General features: G+C 38.3%; 1 protein-coding gene across 7 annotated transcripts in view; it reads left to right on the forward strand.

The window, feature by feature from the left end:
* The window catches only part of fggy (FGGY carbohydrate kinase domain containing), a 364,543-nt gene that overhangs the window by 72,248 nt on the left and 273,775 nt on the right, over positions 1 to 18,520 (forward strand). For all 7 annotated transcript variants that reach the window (XR_011961146.1, XM_072574221.1, XM_072574223.1 and 4 more), the window contains exon 6: positions 563 to 714. Coding sequence is in view for 6 of the 7 variants with exons in the window: in XM_072574221.1 (XP_072430322.1) it covers positions 563 to 714 (152 nt within the window). In the remaining variant the exon portion in view is untranslated. The remainder of the gene's footprint in view (positions 1 to 562; positions 715 to 18,520) is intronic.

Genomic DNA, 18,520 nt, shown 5'->3' on the forward strand with positions numbered 1-18,520 from the left:
TAGGTTGTTACTCAAATGCTATTTTGTAAATGTTATTGATTTCAAAATATAGTTACCTTAAGTTTACGGAAAAATATTGTTAAGTTAAACTTGCTATTACTGTGCATAAAAATAACTTCACTGTTATTTGTGTACAGGCGGCATGCATGCAAGTGCATGTTTAATCTGTGTTTTCAGACTGATTATTAAAGAACCGATTCAGAATCAAACTTTATCTTTCAAAAGTCTATTTTATAATATGGTATTTCCATTTTAAACATATATTGTTGCCAATTTTGCCTAACAAAACTCAAAAAACGCGAAGCGCAGGTTTCCCTGGTTTTGCTTTGCTCGATTATAGATGTGGCTGTATTCATCTATGTTATTCAAAATATGGTTTTGGATTTGCTTTTCTAAGGCAGGGATTGGAAAGTTAGTTTCATTGCCAAAAAATAATTGCTACTCGACAATGTGTCGTGATATTTGGAATGCAGCTTCTGTTTCTTGACATATTGTGGGAATCATGTTATTGAAAGTTGTGTTATGCTGTGGTTTTGATGATTTTCTGCTTCACATAATGCAGGCATAAACAACAGGAATGTTATCATGTGGATGGATCACAGAGCAGTTGATCAAGTAGACCGCATAAATCAAACAAAACACCATGTGCTAAAGTATGTAGGTGGAGTAATGTCTCCAGAAATGCAGCCACCTAAACTTATGTGGTTAAAAGAAGTAAGTCTTTTTTTAAATCTCTTTACTACAAAAAAGAGGTATTGAAAGCAATGCTAAGCAGAAAAAAAAACTTGCAAGTGTATCTGTTTTTGCATTTTTATCTTCTTTACAACTGTTATTAAAGAAATATCCCAGGAGAATATGGAACTGAGGTTATTACTCTATATCAGCACTATGTAAGTTAATGTATAAGTATAATTTTCAACTAAACATCGAATGGAATAAATCTGGCAAAAAGGCGAATTCTGCAGGAATATAAAACAGGGTGCTGACATCTACAAGTGTGCTTCACAGAGAAAGCTTATGAGGCTGATTTGGAGTTAACAGATTAAAATTCTCCAAACATAATCTTATTGTGTGAGCTCGATAGCTATATGCCTTTCTATCTAAAATCATTATTGTTATATTTGTCTTTCGTGGTGAAATCAAAACTATTTTCAGTTCCAGACATTTGTGTCAAAGCCCAAACTTCATTCCCAAGATAAAAGCTGGGTGTGGAATATGTGACAAAGGTGGGATACCTGATGAGACACAAGGTCACTGGTTCATGTTTCTAATTCCAGTTACTGGAAATTTGCAAAATGGGTTGGTTCAGGACAGAAAATTCCCATAATGGGAAGTTCCTTATCCCAAGCCTCTAATACCCTTCAAAGCCTAGGTTCTGGCTTCAAGTCTACATTGTAAAGCTGATAGATTGACAACTAATCACTCATTTGCAGATGAAGCTAATTGTACAGGAAAGACCATTTTTCAGTAAGTAAATGACCAACTCATGTCACTTTTCCCATTGCCTACATTTGGCAAAAGCTCAAGATACCTACATTCTCATGTGGGCACCCACATGTGGCTCTGAATTGAGATATCACTGTAGAATCTGGAGTAGAAGACCCTTGATCATTGCACCATGAAGTGGGGTTGAGAATATTGTTCCTATTCCAGACAGTAGGACAGCTGAGGACTCCCAAAAACACTATGATTTCAAATAGAAATTGGTTTAATTAGTCTCGTGGTACAATTTTGGTACAGTGTTTCTTATAGGTTTATAAATTTCAAAAAAAAAGGCTAAGAGAAGAAGTGGGACTGATTATGGACCAAAAAGAGGATTTATGTTTGAAAGCAAGGGGTGTGGATGAGGTAATAAATTAATACTCTTTTAAAAAATCTGTCTTTTACAAAGGAAGAAAATACTGGCCAACTCGAGGTGAAAGAGGAGGTCTGTCAGACTATCGGAGGGTTTAAGGTTGATAGGGAAATAGACTATATATACTAAAAGTTAATAATGGACAAGGACCATTATTATGCAGCCAAAGTCACTTTTTTCTTTTTTTTCTTCTTGGCATATGGGCGTCATTGGCTAGCACAGCATTTATTGTCCATCTCAAATGGCCATGGAGAAGCTCATGGTGAACAAAGTGAGAGAGGAAATTGCTTGGCATTGGCCATAGTTTTCTAATCATCCTTTAACTCAGGACTGGTGCAAATACAAATAATTGAGTCTTGTTCAGAACAAGGGTGTAAAGATCAGACCAACTGCTTTAAGCCAGTCAGATTAACTTGGATGGTGGGGAACACTTTGGAAAAAGTAAGTCAGGACAAGAGCAAGTTAATGAAAGAAGGCCAGCTTGAATTTGTTAATGAAAAAAAATGTTTCACAAACATCTTGAGGTTTTAAATAAGATAGAGAAGGTTGATTAGGGCAATGGTGTTGATATGGTGAATATGAAAATCCAAACATCTGATAAAAAGATTTTGAGTAATGTTAGAGCTCTTGGAATAGAAGGGACAGTAGCAAAATAGATACAAGATTGGCTGAATGGCAGGAAGCAAGGAGTGGTGGTGAATATTGCTTGTCAGACTAAAGGACAGTGCAAAGTAGAGATCCCCAGGAATGAGTGTTAGGACCCCTCTTTCCTGATATATGCTAATAACCTAGATCTTGGTATATATGGCAAAACTTCAAAATATGTGGTGATACAAAACTTGGAAGTATTATGAGCCATGAGGGGTATACTTTAGAACTTCAAAGAACATTAATAGCTGGTGGAATGAATAAAAGGTTGATGAAATTTATTGTGGAGAAGTGTGAACTGATACATTTTTGCAGAGAGAATGCAAAGGGATAATATAGAATGAAGTGTACAAATTTAAATCAACGGTCTGAGTCTATATACAGTAAATCCTCTTTATCCAAAAATCAAGACTTGCCAATTTGACTATCTGTGCCAAAAAATGAAAACAAAATTCAACATCTGAGGACAAAACTCACTTATCTGTAATTTATAACCTATTTTTAACCTAATTTGAAACGAGGTCAGCACTCACGAATTTCATCACTCACGGGGTTTCTCAGGAATGAAACCCTTGGGGTTATGCAGGAATGATTATATGCATAAATCATTGAAGATGACAAAACTTTGGGACTTTGATCAGATGGGCCAATGGGCCAAGAAGTTAATTTAGATAAATGTGAGATATTGCATCTTGGTAAGACTAACCAGAATTGTATGAATTATACAATTAATGATGGGGCACTAGGAGTTGTTGCCGATCAAAGAGATAGAGTGCAGATGTATAGTTCCTTAAAAGTGGAATTGCAGATAGACAGGATGGTGAAGAAGGCATTTGACATGCTTGCCTTCATTGGTCAGAACATTGAGTTATAGGAGTTGTAGGAGTTGGGGTGTCATGTTGCAGCTGTACAGGACTTTGGTGAGGCCATGTTTAGAATACTATGTACAACTCTGGCCACCCTTGCATAGGAAAGATGTTGTTAAAATTGAGAAAGTGAAGATAAGGTTTAGAAGACTGTTGCTAGGACTTGAGGGTTTGAGTTTTAGGGAGAGGCTGAATAGGCTAGGGATTTTTTTTCTGGAGCGTTGGAGGCTGAGGGGTGACCTTATAGAGGTTTATAAAATCATGAGCGGCATGGAGAGGGTGAATAGCCAATTAGCCAATGTTTTGTTCCTAGAGTGGGACAGTCCAAAACTTGAGGGCTTAGGTTTAAGGTGAGAGGGGAAAAATTTAAAAAGGACCTGAGGGGTAACTGAGGGTGGTGTGTGTATGGAACAAGCTACCAGAAGAAGTAGTGGAGGCAGGTATAATTAAAACATTTAAAAGGCATCTGGGTGGGTACATGAAATGAAAGGGTTTCAAGGGACATGGGCCAAATGCTGACAAATTGGACTAGGTCAGTGAACTGAAGGTCTGTTTCCTTATCGTATGACTCTTTGACTCTAAGTTGATTGAATAATTAATTGAGTGTACACATCCTGGCATTTAGTAAAATAAGCATAGAGTAAAAAAGCAATAAAGTTATGTTAAACCTATGTAAAATATTAGTTCAGGCTCAACTGGAATATTCATCTAGTTCTGGACATCACACATTGGAAAGCTAATGCTTTCACAAGATTGATTTCAGAGATGAATAACTTTAGTTGTATGGAAATATAAGAGACATTGGGCTTGTTGTTCTGGAGTGGAGAAGCTTGAGAGGAAATTTGATTGAGATATTCAAAATCATGAAGCTCCTTGATGGAAAGATCAAGAATCATAGGGCACATATTTAACATTCTGTAGATCGCAACATATAAATCAATTTGATGTATATGATGACCCCATTTTCCAGCTCTGAGAATTGTGTTTGTGCATTTATTGGGAGTATTGGTCTTCCAACCTAGACATGCTAGACTTGGATTCATAGGCAAGCTCAGTTTTTCTACCTATAAATGCATGTTTTATTTACAATATAACTGTGCAGAAGGGCTGGAGCAGGGATATGCGTTACGAAGATGCATGAGAGTTTAAGACATAACTACGTAGAAAAGACTGCATGGTAAGCAACAAACAGAGTTTGTCTGCTTCTTTCAGGAGCATATTAAGTAAGAAGCTGGTTTCAAGCTAAAAGTTGGAACATTTGTTAACTTGTCAAACAACAATACTGTAGTGAGGAAATTTTATGTTTGTGACAAACTAACGTTAGAATGAAAGATGTTCAAAGTGCACCATGGTCTGATCTTAAATGATTGCTGGAAAATTGTCAGAATGGTTTCATTGTCTTAATCATAATACAGAAATGCAATGTGTTTAAGTGCATTTAAGTAGATCAAATGAAATGCTGAATCCAGCAAAGCTTTCAGAACAATAGTTATTTGGTATAGCTGCCTAAGGAAAATAATTCTAATGTTGTGGCAGAACAAGAATGCTCAGAGTCCATGATAAGATGCCAGTGACAAAATGACTACTTTCCAGCAGTTCATTGACAGAGAGCAGCAAAAACGTGAGCACCATTATATCATAATATCAAATGTCCATGAATTTCAATATAATCAGCAACCAGGTTGTGGAGAAGAAATATACAAAAGCAATTCTAATAAAAGTCATATAACCTGAGAAGATAGGTTCACAGTGGTTCTAATCTGTCTGGCTGGTGGAACAAGCTCAAAATATTTTGTAATTTCCAAACATTAAACAAAGTTGAATGTCAAGATCCCTTGGGTAGTTGTTTGTCCAAGTTCATGGCACTGGTTGGATAGATGAGGATAGAGTGAAGTTATAAGGTGGTAATGTGTGGAATAGTTATCTTGGCTATGTGAAGAATGCAGCTTATTAGTGTGGGATGTTTTCAGATACAGTGACTGACTAAATCAAGAGATGCCTGCAGATAAATTGCAGCAAAGTTGTAGTTACAAGATTGTGTCTGAAAAATGTGTTGCTGGAAAAACGCAGCAGGTCAGGCAGCATCCAAGGAGCAGGAGAATCAACGTTTCGGGCATAAGTCCTTCTTCACCTTATGCCCAAAACGTCGATTCTCCTGTTCCTTGGATGCTGCCTGACCTGCTGCACTTTTCCAGAAACACATTTTTCAGCTCTGATCTCCAACATCTGCAGTCCTCACTTTCTCCTCGTTACAAGATTGTGTCTCAACCTTGGCTGTGTGACTCAACAAGCTGTTCATTGAATATGTTCACACTGAATAGAGTATGTGGATGGAAGAAAAAGATGGAAAAAGGAAATCTGTGCTTTCCAAATTGATGTGTTATGTGATTTTGTCATCAAGTCATTGAATGCTATTAAGATAAAAACAATGAGATTATTCAAAATTGCAGACAATCTAATTCATTGAGATGGAGAGAAAGATGTTATGTTGTTGAGAGATGATTCTGAAACTGAAAAAAGACTTAACTGATCAAGAGTAAGTTCCTTAAGATGATGCCATTGTTATCTTATGTGTGAGAATGAATTCAGTTAAATCCAAAAATAATTAATTTGATAAGTTTAAAACTTCTTTTTATCAATAATGGTATGTTTTGTATAATTAATTTATTCAATGAATAATCCTACATTAATTTATACGAATTACTCATTCTTGCCTTTGTTATTGCTCAACTTGACTATTGCAATGGAATCTTGGTCAGCTTCCCTGCAACTTTGCTTTCCATATCCTTGCACCAAGTCTCATGCACTTACCACCCTGTGTTTACTAATCTATAACCCTGTGTTCACTAGCTTACATTGAGCCTTGGTCAAACATTATGCTACTTTTAAGATTCTTATTCTTCTTTTCAAATCCTTCCTTGACTTCACAACCTCCGTCTCTGTAATCAGCAGCCCCAAAATCTTCTAACATATTTGCGCTCCTCTAATCCTGGACTTTTGAGCATCCCTGGTTTTATTCACTCCACAATTACTTGCCATACTTTGAACTGCTCAGAAACTTAGCTCTGTAGTTCCCTTTCAGTATCAACCTAAACCACTCTGTCTTTCATCTTTTTGCTCCTTTTAAGATGCTTCTTGAAGTCACTCTTTTTAACCAAGCATTTGGCCATCTGCCCTGTTTACCACCTTACTTGGTGCAGATTCTAATTTTACTTTCCAATGCTAATGTAAAGTCTGACAACTTCAACCCAGTAGTCCGGCAAGTAACATCTGCAATCTCTTTAAAATGTCTAGAAAATACATATTTTTTAAAAGAATATTTGAAGAAGATTTTTTAAAATTTGCATCAATTGTAAAGGGATCACTTGTAATGTTCTTGGATAATGTGAAATACTGATCCATATGACCTGGTGAATCTCCACCTGGAAACATTACCAACTGGAAGGAGGTAACATAGGAAAGAACATGTGGCTGGCAGACGCAAAGGAGACCTGGAGTTAGAAGGTGATCAACACAAAGATGAAGCAGTTCTATGAGCCACTGAGTGAGCAGATTAAAAAGTTCTAAAATCTGGAAGGCTGTGTGAATAGCTCAGAGATATTAAAGAGCTGTATGTTTTACCAGAAATGACCAAACTATGAAATGGACTGTTAATGGTTGATATAAAAAGCTACACCATCGGCACTCTTATGACCCAAGGGAGAAAAAGTTTATAGAAATGTGCACCATTGATGATAATTGTCATGAAAATATGAAGATTGTTGTCAGATATGACTCCCTACCGATCAATCACAAATAAAGAATAGCTTGTTCTGGAATTGTGCAGCTATGTAATGCCATACGTGCTGAAGGGGAATGCTTGTGCTTGTGTAAGATGTATCTTTGTTATATTGAACAATTTGAAGCAAAATTTACTCTTTTTTTATTTGAAGTTTAATTGTCTGTTAACTAATGTTTGGTTTACTGATTCATGTAAAAGTAAAAGTTATGAAATGTGAAATCTTGCTGGTACATTTTCATTTGCATGTCATTCAGTAAATTTAGTTATTTTGGTTTATGGCTTCTCCCTAAGGTTATAATGAAAGTACGCTAAGATATTAAAAGTGATACCTAAGAACAAAGAACAAAGAAAATTTACAGCTCAGGAATAGGCCCTTTGACCCTCCAATCCCGAGCCGATCCAAACCTACTGTCTAAACCTGTCGGTCAATTCCTAAGCATCTGTATCCCTCTGTTCCCCACCTACTCATGCATCTGTTCAGACGCATCTTAAATGAATCTACCATGCCTGTCTCTACCAACTCTGCTGGCAACGTGTTCCAGGCACCCACCACCCTCTGAGTAAAGTACTTGCCACGTGTATCCCCTTTAAACTTTTCACCTCTCATCTTGAAAGCTTGACCTCTCGTTATTGAATCCTTCACCCTGGGATAAAGTTTATCTCTATCTACCCTGTCTATATCCTTCATGATTTTGTAAATCTCAATCAGGTCCTCCCTCAATCTCTTTTTTTATAATAAAAACAAACCTAACCTACTCAACCACTCTTCATAGCTAGCACCTTCCATACCGGCAACATCCTTGTAAACCTTCTCTGCACCCTCTCCAAAGCGTCCACCCTCCTTTTGGTAATATGGCGACCAGAACTGTACACAGTATTCTAAATGTGGTCAAACCAATGTCTTGTACAATTTTAGCATGATCTGCCAGCTGTTATACTCACTACCCCGTCCGATGGAGGCATGCATACCGTATGCCTTCTTGACCACTCTATCCACCTATGCAGCAACCTTCAGGTTACAATGGATCTGCACTCCCAGATCTCTCTGCCCATCAACTTTTCACAGGGCTCTTAGTTTTACAGTATAATTCACTACAGAATTAGTCTTGCCTAAATGCATCACCTCACATTTGTCTGGATTGAACTCCACCTGCCACTTTTCCACCCAACTCTCCAGTCTATCTATATTCTCCTGTATTCTCTGTCAGTCCTTTATGCATTCTGCTACTCCACCAATCCTTGTGTCATCTGCAAACTTGCTGATCATACCAATAGTGCCCTCTTCCAGATCATTTATGTATATCACAAACAACAGTGGCTCCAGCACTGACCCCTGTGGAACACCATTGGTCACCCTTCTCCATTTCAAGAAATTCCCTTAAACTACTACTCTCTGTCTCCTGTTTCTCAACCAGTTCTTTATCCACCTAACTAGAACACCCTACACACTATGTGACTTCACTTTCTCTATTAGTTTACCATGGGGAACTTTATCAAATGCTTTACTAAAGTCCATGTATATGACATCAACAGCCCTTCCTTCATCTATCAACTTGGTCTCTTCCTCAAAGAACTCTATTAAGTTGGTAAGGCACAATCTCCCTCACACAAAACCATGTTGCCTATCACTGATAAGCCCATTCTTTTCTAAATATAAATAGATCCTATCCCTCAGTACCTTCTTCAGCAACTTTCCCACCACTGGCATTAGGCTTGCTGGTCTGTAGTTATCCCAAATATCCCTACCACCCTTCTTGTACAGGGGGACAACATGAGCAACCTTCCAGTCCTCTGGCACCTCACCTGTGTTTAAGGATGCCACAAAGATATCTGTCAGGGCCCCAGCTATTTCCTGTCTTGCCTCCCTCAGCAACCTGGTATAGATCTCATCCAGCCCTGGGGATTTGTCCATCTTAATTACCTCTAGCCTACCCAACATATCTTCCCTACTTATGTCAACGTGATCTAGACTAATCAAACGTCTATCTCTAATCTCAACATTCACCATGTTCCTCTCCTCAGTGAACACTCATTTCAGCCTATCAAGTCTGCTTCGCTCTGCTTTCAGTATTAGAGAGGAAGAGTACAGAAATTTGGGTCACATATAGACAGGGTGGTTAAAAAGGCATTTAGCATGGTTGCCTTCCTTGCTCAGTCCTTTGAGTATAGGAGTTGGGAAGTCATGTTGAAGTTGTACAGAATATCGGTGAGACCTCTTCTGGGGTGTGTCCAGTTCTGGTCCCCAGTTGTCGGAAAAATATTATTAAGTTGAAGAGGGTTCAGAAGAGATTTACCTGAATGTTGCCAGGTACAGAAGGTTTGAATTGCAAAGAAGGACTGGTTAGTATGGGTCTTTTTTCACTGAGCGTAGGAGATTGAGAGGCAACGTTAAAGAAATTTATAACATAATGGGGTTTACCGATACATTTAATGTTAGGTGTCATTTCCCTAGAATGGGGGATTGCAAGACTAGGAACACAATTGTAAGGTGAGAGGAACAATTTTAAAAAAGACACGAGGGACATTTTTTTAACTCGAGGGTGGTTTGTGTGTGGATTTGATACAATTACAATATTTAAAAGACATTTGGATAAATACATGAATAGGAAATGTTTGGAAGGATATGGGCCAGAGGCAGGCAGGTGGGATGAGTTTAGTTTGGAATTTTGCTCAGCATGGACTGATTGCACTGAAGGATCTGTTTCCATGTTGTATGACTGTATGACTGAATAAATAAAGCGATAGAAAAAGAAAGGACAACCTGAAAGAAGAAGAGAAATAAAGAAATGGGGAGAAATAAACAAATAATAACAATAGCAAAAAGGCATATTCATTATGGCAGAGCACATGAAAGGTAATCAGTCATGTATATATCAGTCTTTAAAACTGTAGAGTTTTGTTTAGTTGAAGGTAAGGGCAGAGGGATCAGAGGAAACCAGAACGTTCCAGAGCTTTCATTGAGTTTTCATTATACTTTCATTGAATTATCTATTTGTACATTAATTTACTGCCGTGGAGGTGGAGGAAAAGGAATCCATAGAATCCCTACAGTGTGGAAACAGGCCCTTCAGCCCAATAAGTTCACACCCGACCCTCTGAAGGGTAACCCACACAGACCCATTTCCCTACATTTAACTCCTGACTAATGCATCCATCCTACACATCCCTGAGTATTGTCGACAATTTAGCACAGCCAGTTTATCTAACCTGCACGCCTTTGAAATTGTGGGAGGAAACCCACGCAGACACGGGAAGAATGTGCAAACTCCACACTGTCGCCCCAGGAACCTAGGTCCCTGGTGCTGTGAGGCACGGTGCTGTCCGAGGGATAAATTGCTATATTGTTTATGTGGGGGAATATTGTAGTACAGAACATCATCGGATTTGGAACTGCAGTTGAATAGAAAGGGTACTGTAATGATGAAAATGCTTTTCAAGAAACTATTGAGAGAGCTTTTAAGAGAGGCTCTTTCTTCCACAGTTGTGGCTGGTTATTCCATGTGCTTAGTGATTTGGAGTACTTCCTGAAGGATTCAGACTGCTGATGTTATATGTGTGTTTATCATCAAGCTTATTGTCATGTGAGTCGAGAGTATGGTGCTGGAAAAGCACAGCAGTTCAGGTAGCATCTGAGGAGCAGCAGAATCAATATTTCGGGCAAAAGCCCTTCATCAGGAATTCCTGATGAAGGATGTTTACCTGAAATGTCGATTCTACTGCTCCTCGGATGCTGCCTGACCTGCTGTGCTTTTCCAGCACCAAACTCTCGAATACCTGATGAAAGAGTTTTGCCTGAAATGTCAATTCTGCTGCTCCTCAGATGCTGCCTGACCAGCTGTGCTTTTCTAGCACCACACTCTTGACTGTAATCTCCAGCATCTGCAGTCCTCACTTTCGCCTTAGTGTCATGTGAGATTGGAGTTTGTATCATTTATTCAATATCCTTAAATATCTTCCATCAGTAGCATAGGATAACTGTTCCATTTTGCTGTTTTAAGACTTTATCTGTGTACAGTTAATGTATAACAAAGATTAGTTTTTTTGTTTAATGTGTCAAAATTGATGCTGTGATTGAGGATGCAATGATTTCTATTTTCTCTATATGAATGCTCAGACCTGTTGAGTTTCAGCAGCATTTTCAGTTTTTATTCCAATCTCCAGCATCCACAGTGTTTTACTTTTATCTATGAATGAGGATCCTGGCTAGGAGGAGTTACTGAATGTAATGATTCTGTACATCCACAGAGCATAAACAATGTTACAATCAATGCTCCAGAAAATGAAATAAAAGCAAAAAATGCTGAAAATCACAGAAGGTCAGGCAGCATCCATGAAGGGAGAGAGCAAGCCAATGTTTCCAGTCTAGATGACTCTAGAGCTATTGTGAAGTGTGGAGGGGGCAGCATTCATGTAATAGTGGAAGATGGGGGTGGAGTGCTGGAGGAGAGCGGCTCCTAATAGTGCTGATTAAGTGATTAGAATGTAAGAATAGCTGAACCAGGGTGTGTCTAACTGCCAAACAGGGAAGATCAGATAGTCTCACTGGGTTGGGGGATGGGGAGAGAGGACTCCACACCTCATCAGCTCTGATGAAGAGTCATCACGACTCAAAATGTTAGCTTGGCCTCTCTCCATGAATGCTGCCTGACTTGCTGTAATTTCCAGCATTTTTTGTTTTCACTACAAGTTTCAGCATCTGCAGTAATTTGCTCCTCCAGAAAAGGGAACATGGAGAGAATAGCTTATTGAGAAAGAATGGAAAAGAAGGGAAGATAGTAATCCTTTGCCTGTGCATGTTTATTCAGCTTCCTTACCAATGCTATTCTCTCCAATTAAGTCTTTGTTGATTTCTGTTTAAGTAAAACATTCAAAAGTAGCGAAATAGAAAGCATGATAATGACTTAGAAATGGTTAAACTTTTGAAAAGTCCGTTCTAGTTACATTTACTTTTATATCTGCACATACAAGAAACACAGGATAGACCTACTGGCAAAGAATATGGTTACAGTAATTTATTTAGAAATATGAATCAAGTAGAAACAAGTCTTCCATTTGTTGTTCTGATTTGTACATTCTTGCTAAATTCAGTCATGCAATACTTTATTAACTGCATGCTCTGTGGCATCACTGACCATGTCTATTGCTTTCAACAATATTACTAGACAGTGCATAACAAGAGATTATGAAAAAGCAGATGGAAGGGCAGCTAACTGTCGCTTCTTTAAATTCATTTTCATTTGCAAGTTCCATGTGAGATGTGTTAAATTTTACAATAATTCCCACAAATGATTTAAGTAAGTATAGACTACAGAAACACCTTGTTCAAATTGTATTCATAATGTAATGAAAGCTATTAATTTTGTCAAATATATTGCATGACTGGAAAAACTGTTTCTGGGAATTAGCAAAATATAATAATTAGAAAATTTAATAACATGTTTATATTTAAACTTTGGAGTTAATTGGTACCATACCAGAAACAGTATATCTTGTCTTTCAAGTTGACATATGGCTTGTAAATGTTTGTCAGATGCAAGTTAGAATTTGTTTTTTTTTGTTCCTTCCTGCCATATCCAGAATAAGTTTTGCTTTCCTCATCTGGTCCTAATAATGCCAGCTGCTGAGCTAATGACTGCCAAATGTGAATTGTTTTCTGTCTGCTTTGAGCAGCTGGAGCCTTCTAACTTTATAACTGTAAAAGAAAAGCTAATGAGGTTCAAGCAGTGGAAGTTCAACAAAGCTAAGGGACTAATGTACATGAGAATTGGTTAATGCCAGTTGGGCCATGAGTAAATGTATTTTCTAGTTCAGTACTGATTCGTGCAGACCAGAAAGGTTCCAGGTTCACTCTTCAATCTGTGATGCTGTCAGCCGAACAGCATTTAATATTACTGTTGGCCTAATATTCCTGCTATTAAGCAACCCTATCTGACAGGACCAAGGGACGTACTTTTGCAATGGCTTCGAAAGTCACCAAAGCACAGAATGTCTTTGCTCCTTAAAGTTTGATACAGTTTGAGGATGAATAGAATAGAAGAAAACAAAAGAAGAAAAAATACTTGTGTTAGAATAACATAAGTCAGTGGAATACAGGATGGATTAAGTTACAGAAGCATAGGGTGTACTTCACATATTATAGTGTTCTTCGCAGAATAATCAGCATGAGTAATATAAAATTGTTAGTGTAGAAATTAACTGTTTTCCTATAGATGATTGACTTTTTGATGAAAGTTGTATTGCTTAACTTTCAGAGTTTAAAAATTTAAAAATAGCAAAGTCAGAGTACTGTGAATACAAAGAGATAATGTAGAAAATTCTAAGTTGGGGAGAAATCTAAAGATAGGCGCTTTAATGGCTTGGTGATGCAGCTTGGACTTCAGACACAACTGCAAGTTACAGTTTGATCCAGTAAGCTGACTTGGTGCAAGTCACATGAATGGGTCAGACTTATATAGTTATTATGACTGATGTGTCAATGTAAGATAAAATCTTAATTTTGTATGCCATAATAAAGCATTCCTGACATACAAAATTGAGATTCTATCTTATATTGACAAGATCCTGACAAGATATTTTCATTACCGGATAAGCTTGCGTGATTTCAAACTGATGCAGCATGTGTCACCCGCATCTCCAGAGCACTGATATTCCGTTTACCAGGGTTAACAAGTATGCTACTTTCCATATTGACCTCAAGAGCCATTAATAGAGGGCTTGTGGATTCACAGAAGTGGTTGGCTTCTCTCGTAATCAGGCTATTATTAATCAAACCCATTTTGTCATTTCGACACCAGAACACTAGCTGGAATACTCTAATTTATGAGTAGGAAAAGCTTTTACTCCAATAATGTCCACTGATCTCCAATCAGTGAAGTGGATCCTATCAATTTATGCACAATACACAGGCAGGGTTCATCCTCCATAATTCAGTTATTTCCCTAATGTTCAATTGAGTGAGGAATATGACAGGTTGTCTCTTGCACATTCCCACAAAAACCAATCTCAACTGAAATATAATAACACTTGTGGTGTTTAGTCAGATTTGGAAGCTATGCTTTGCATATTCCTGTATGATGTACAACTTTGCCGAACAATGAGGCTTTGGAGAAGGCATGGTAGAGAAGAACTTTTCTTTAGATGAATACCAGGATGGAGGTGAGGGAGTGCAGAAGTAAAGAGCAGGATCAGATGAGCAGGCGTCCCCACGTTTCAGGTTGGAACCTTTCATCAGCCCTGAATAAAGGTCCTGACCTAAAACGTCGACTCTCCTGCTCCTCTGATGCTGCTTGACCTGCTGTGCTTTTTCCAGCTCCACACTCTATTGACTCTGACTTTCCAGCTTCTGCAGTCTTCACTACCTCCAAGTGCAGATGTAAAGGACCATCTCAATGCCTGGTAGCAAGAGATGCAAAGACTAAGTTAATTGCAGAATAATTAGGCTGGGGCTTTTTTCCCTGGAGCGTCGGAGGCTGAGGGGTGACCTTATAGAGGTTTACAAAATTATGAGGGGCATGGATAGGATAAATAGACAAAGTCTTTTCCCTGGGGTCAGGGAGTCTAGAACTAGAGGGCATAGGTTTAGGGTGAGAGAGAAAGATATAAAAGAGAGCTCAGGGGCAACTTTTTCACCTAGAGGGTGATACGTGTATTGAATGAGCTGCAAGAGGAAGTGGTGGAGGCTGGTACAATTGCAACATTTAAGAGACATTTGGATGGATATATGAATAGGAAGGGTTTGGAGGGATATTGTCCAGGTACTGGCAGGTGGGACTAGATTGGGTTGGGATATCTGATCAGCATGGACAGGTTGGACCAAAGGGTCTGTTTCCATGCTGTACATCTATGACTTGTTTGTTCACTTGCCCTGAAACCTTGCACAAAATCCCTCTGCAGTGACAGTTCTTGTTATATCCCCTCCCTTTATCCTACATAAAAGAACATTGAAACAATTCAGTCAGCTTCTATATCAATGACATACTGACAATGTCGACTCAGAAGCTGCTATAAAACCACACTGTAGACCACATTGCCAAATGCGGTTAAGATGATGAATTTAACTCCTAACACAAAACTTGCCTTCAATTAATTTCTCACTCAGTATTAAGCTATTCTGTCTTTGATATAAGAAAGTTTCCTCAGTCAACTACTATGAAATGTCCCTCTCATGTTTTTAGTAAGGATGCTAGAAAACTTTGTTTGTTCGTGTTGAGGGTCTTAAAATGCTTATGCTTGGCAACTTTTCGGTATTTAAGTCTGCATGTGCCTGGTATAAACTGTTGCACCCTAGCTACTACCAGAAAATTGTTCCAGTTGATTTCATGGCCTCATGTGGGAGATGACAGCACACATGTTCAAATTAAACTCCTCCGTACATAATACTTTAGACATAATACTAAAATTATTTGGCAAGTTCTCAGCATTACAGTACTGTGATGAAACAAACTAATGGGTTTCCCTGCTATCATTTGTTGATGACATGCATTGGCTATTTCACTACCTTCTGCTGCACAGTTTGCCCATATCTATGTTGTTGCTTGGTAGGGATGGAGAATATGATAATACATAGAGCCATAGAATTGTACAGCGCAGAAACAGACCCTTTGGTCCAATTTGTCCATGGCGGCCAGTTATCCCAACCCAATTTAGTCCTACCTGCCAGCACCTGGCCCATATCCCTTAAAACCCTTCCTATTCATATACCCATCCAAATGCCTTTTAAATGTTGCAATTGTACTAGCCACCACCATTTCCTCTGGCAGCTCATTCTATACACGTACCGCCCTCTGCATGAAAAAAGTTGCCCCTTAGGTGTCCTTTATATCTTTCCCCTCTCACCCTAAACCTATGCCCTCTAGTCTGGACTCCCCCACCCCAGGGAAAAGACTTTGTCTATTTATCCTATCCATGCCCCTCATAATTTTGTAAACCTCTATAAGGTCACCCCTCAGCCTCTGATGCTCCAGGCAAAACAGCCCCAGCCTGTTCAGCCTCGCCCTATAGCTCCTATCCTCGTGTACCTCTCTGCTTTCTTCTTCAGCGGGTTCCAAGTGCTGAGTAAATGTTACAGGAACAAAGGAATATTAAGATGGTACTGAGATGTTGGACAGTAAATGACAAGCTTCAAAATGCACTTATGAAGTTTACAGAACATTTGCTGATGGGATTGAAGGACTGTAAGTAACAGTCACCTCACTACTGTGAATGCTTATAGTTTTTTTCTGGTTGACTAATCTGCAGGGCTTCTTGCTGGGTGAAGACTATTGTATCAAGTAAACTTCCCTGATCTTGATCCTCTCCCCGCATGCTTCACTACCCAGCTTTGCAGAACAGAGGGTGAAATTTAGTGAGTTACTGTTGAAAGATACATAGAGATGTGTACAATTTATACATTCGTTGCAACATTTGAGAGAAGGAGAAGGGGTATGATAGAAGTGAGCATTTGGCAGTGATCAATTAGAAAGTAAAATCAGCAAAAATAAGAAGTGAGGAGGGATCTGTGGAGTTGCTGGTCTGAAAAGTGCTAGAATATGAGAAGACAATGCTGTTGATGTGCGGTATAAAGCAGCAACGAAAATGATTAGGTTGTTTAAAATGAGAAAGAGAGTTGTTGCAGTGAGTCCTTGGGATAATTGAATAAGTAATTGAAGGAAAAAAGAATTAGTTGGAGTGGCGGAGAAGAAGTTGAAAGAAACATTGTCAAGTGTGGTTGACTTGGATGAAGAGATAAATCATCGTTGGTACTCTTGTAAGATCATTGACCCTCTTTTTACAAAGGACTGGTGTAATTTTCTTCTGATGTGCAACGCACTGTTTCACATGGAACCTTTGCACTGCATAGGCCTTCCAAGGTTGCTGTTTAGCAGCATATACATATACAGGACTCTATGTTGTCCATGGCCGGTGGTTTTGTGCAGAGAAAATTCCCAGATGGCCTATTTCTTGAGTCAATGAAACGTATGTGCAGCTGTTAACCATATTAAAACAAAACCCCAATGTTAAAATCATCCCAGCCTCATTGATAGTGAGGTAATAGGAGTTTACTACTCATCTTGATCGTCAATCTGCCAAATAACTAATCTGAGTTAAAATTAGGATTATTATTCAGGTGCACAATGAAGAGTGGTGCTTAATTAAGATATTGTAGGCTAAATAATATCTTTTGAAGTGATTCTTCCTAATGAAGGGAGAATCAGCATAGAATGAAATGGTAAAAGGAACTTGTAAATGTGAATTAACTATTATAATTTAGCAACAAAATAAATGGCAGTGCAATTGTAGAAGCCACTAAAAAGACAAATGGATTCCTGAATAGTAAATCTAGAAGCAGACAATTCAAAGGTTTGGTGTGAAAATTTAATTAAGCCTTGTTCCTCATTTAGATTACAGTTGGAGAATCATTTTCAATTTTGGAGTGACTACAATTCAAGAAATAATACCAAAGTAATGACATTTCGCTTCAGGTTCACTTGGATACTACCAAGATTTATTAGGATGCTACAAAAGATGAATGTTTTTAGTTTTGAAATGAGGTGTGAGAATTTAGTACGCCTTTTGCAAGGCTAGAGGGGTGAAGTGATTAGAATCTTCAACATCATAAGAAGTATTAAAATAAGTCCTTGGAGAAGATTTAAAAACTAATAAACACTTCAGTTGGCTGTTGAGATGGTAATGTGAGGACTCAAATGGAAGTTTAGAGTAAAAAACAATTCAGAGGGTCGTTATGAAAATCTTAGCTGTAAACAGTGATTGAAGGTGAGTTTATAATTACTTTCAAAAAAGAAACTTGATGACTGTTGGAAGAAGAATAAAGCAAGGTATAGGACCAAGAAGGAGAGTAAGATCAGCCGATAGTTGGTTCTGCTATAACACATTTCTTCAATACAATTTGGATTTAACGTGATTGAAGAATTTAGTCTGTTATTTGTAGAATATGAACGTTCCTTATCCATATTGGCCATAACGCGATTCCGGCACTTTTGGATTAAATGGCATGGTTATTGTGCGATTTTCTTATAATGTTAGATCACACAAGAATGGAACTATCACGTTATATCAGAACCAACTGTATCTCATTTGTCTTCATTAATTCCAGGCTTAAGCTGATGAGTAGGAAGTGTGTTTTCTTCCAACAAGTGCCAAGCAAATTCTCCAGGTCTCCAGGTTTTCGATTCTGGAGGTTGCCATTGATCAGAAACTGAATTAGATTAAATGTCACAGTTATTGAAGTAGGTCAGAGCAAGTTATTGTGCACCAGGTAGCTCACTTTTGATCATCACTGCTTTCCCCAGTACAGGACTGAAACCGAGAACTCTTCACTTGTTTTAACTGATGCAATTAAAACAATATTCAACAACCCAAATGCCATCCAGG

The sequence above is a fragment of the Chiloscyllium punctatum genome, chromosome 7 (genome assembly GCF_047496795.1).
Source record: "Chiloscyllium punctatum isolate Juve2018m chromosome 7, sChiPun1.3, whole genome shotgun sequence".
NCBI lineage: Eukaryota > Metazoa > Chordata > Chondrichthyes > Orectolobiformes > Hemiscylliidae > Chiloscyllium > Chiloscyllium punctatum.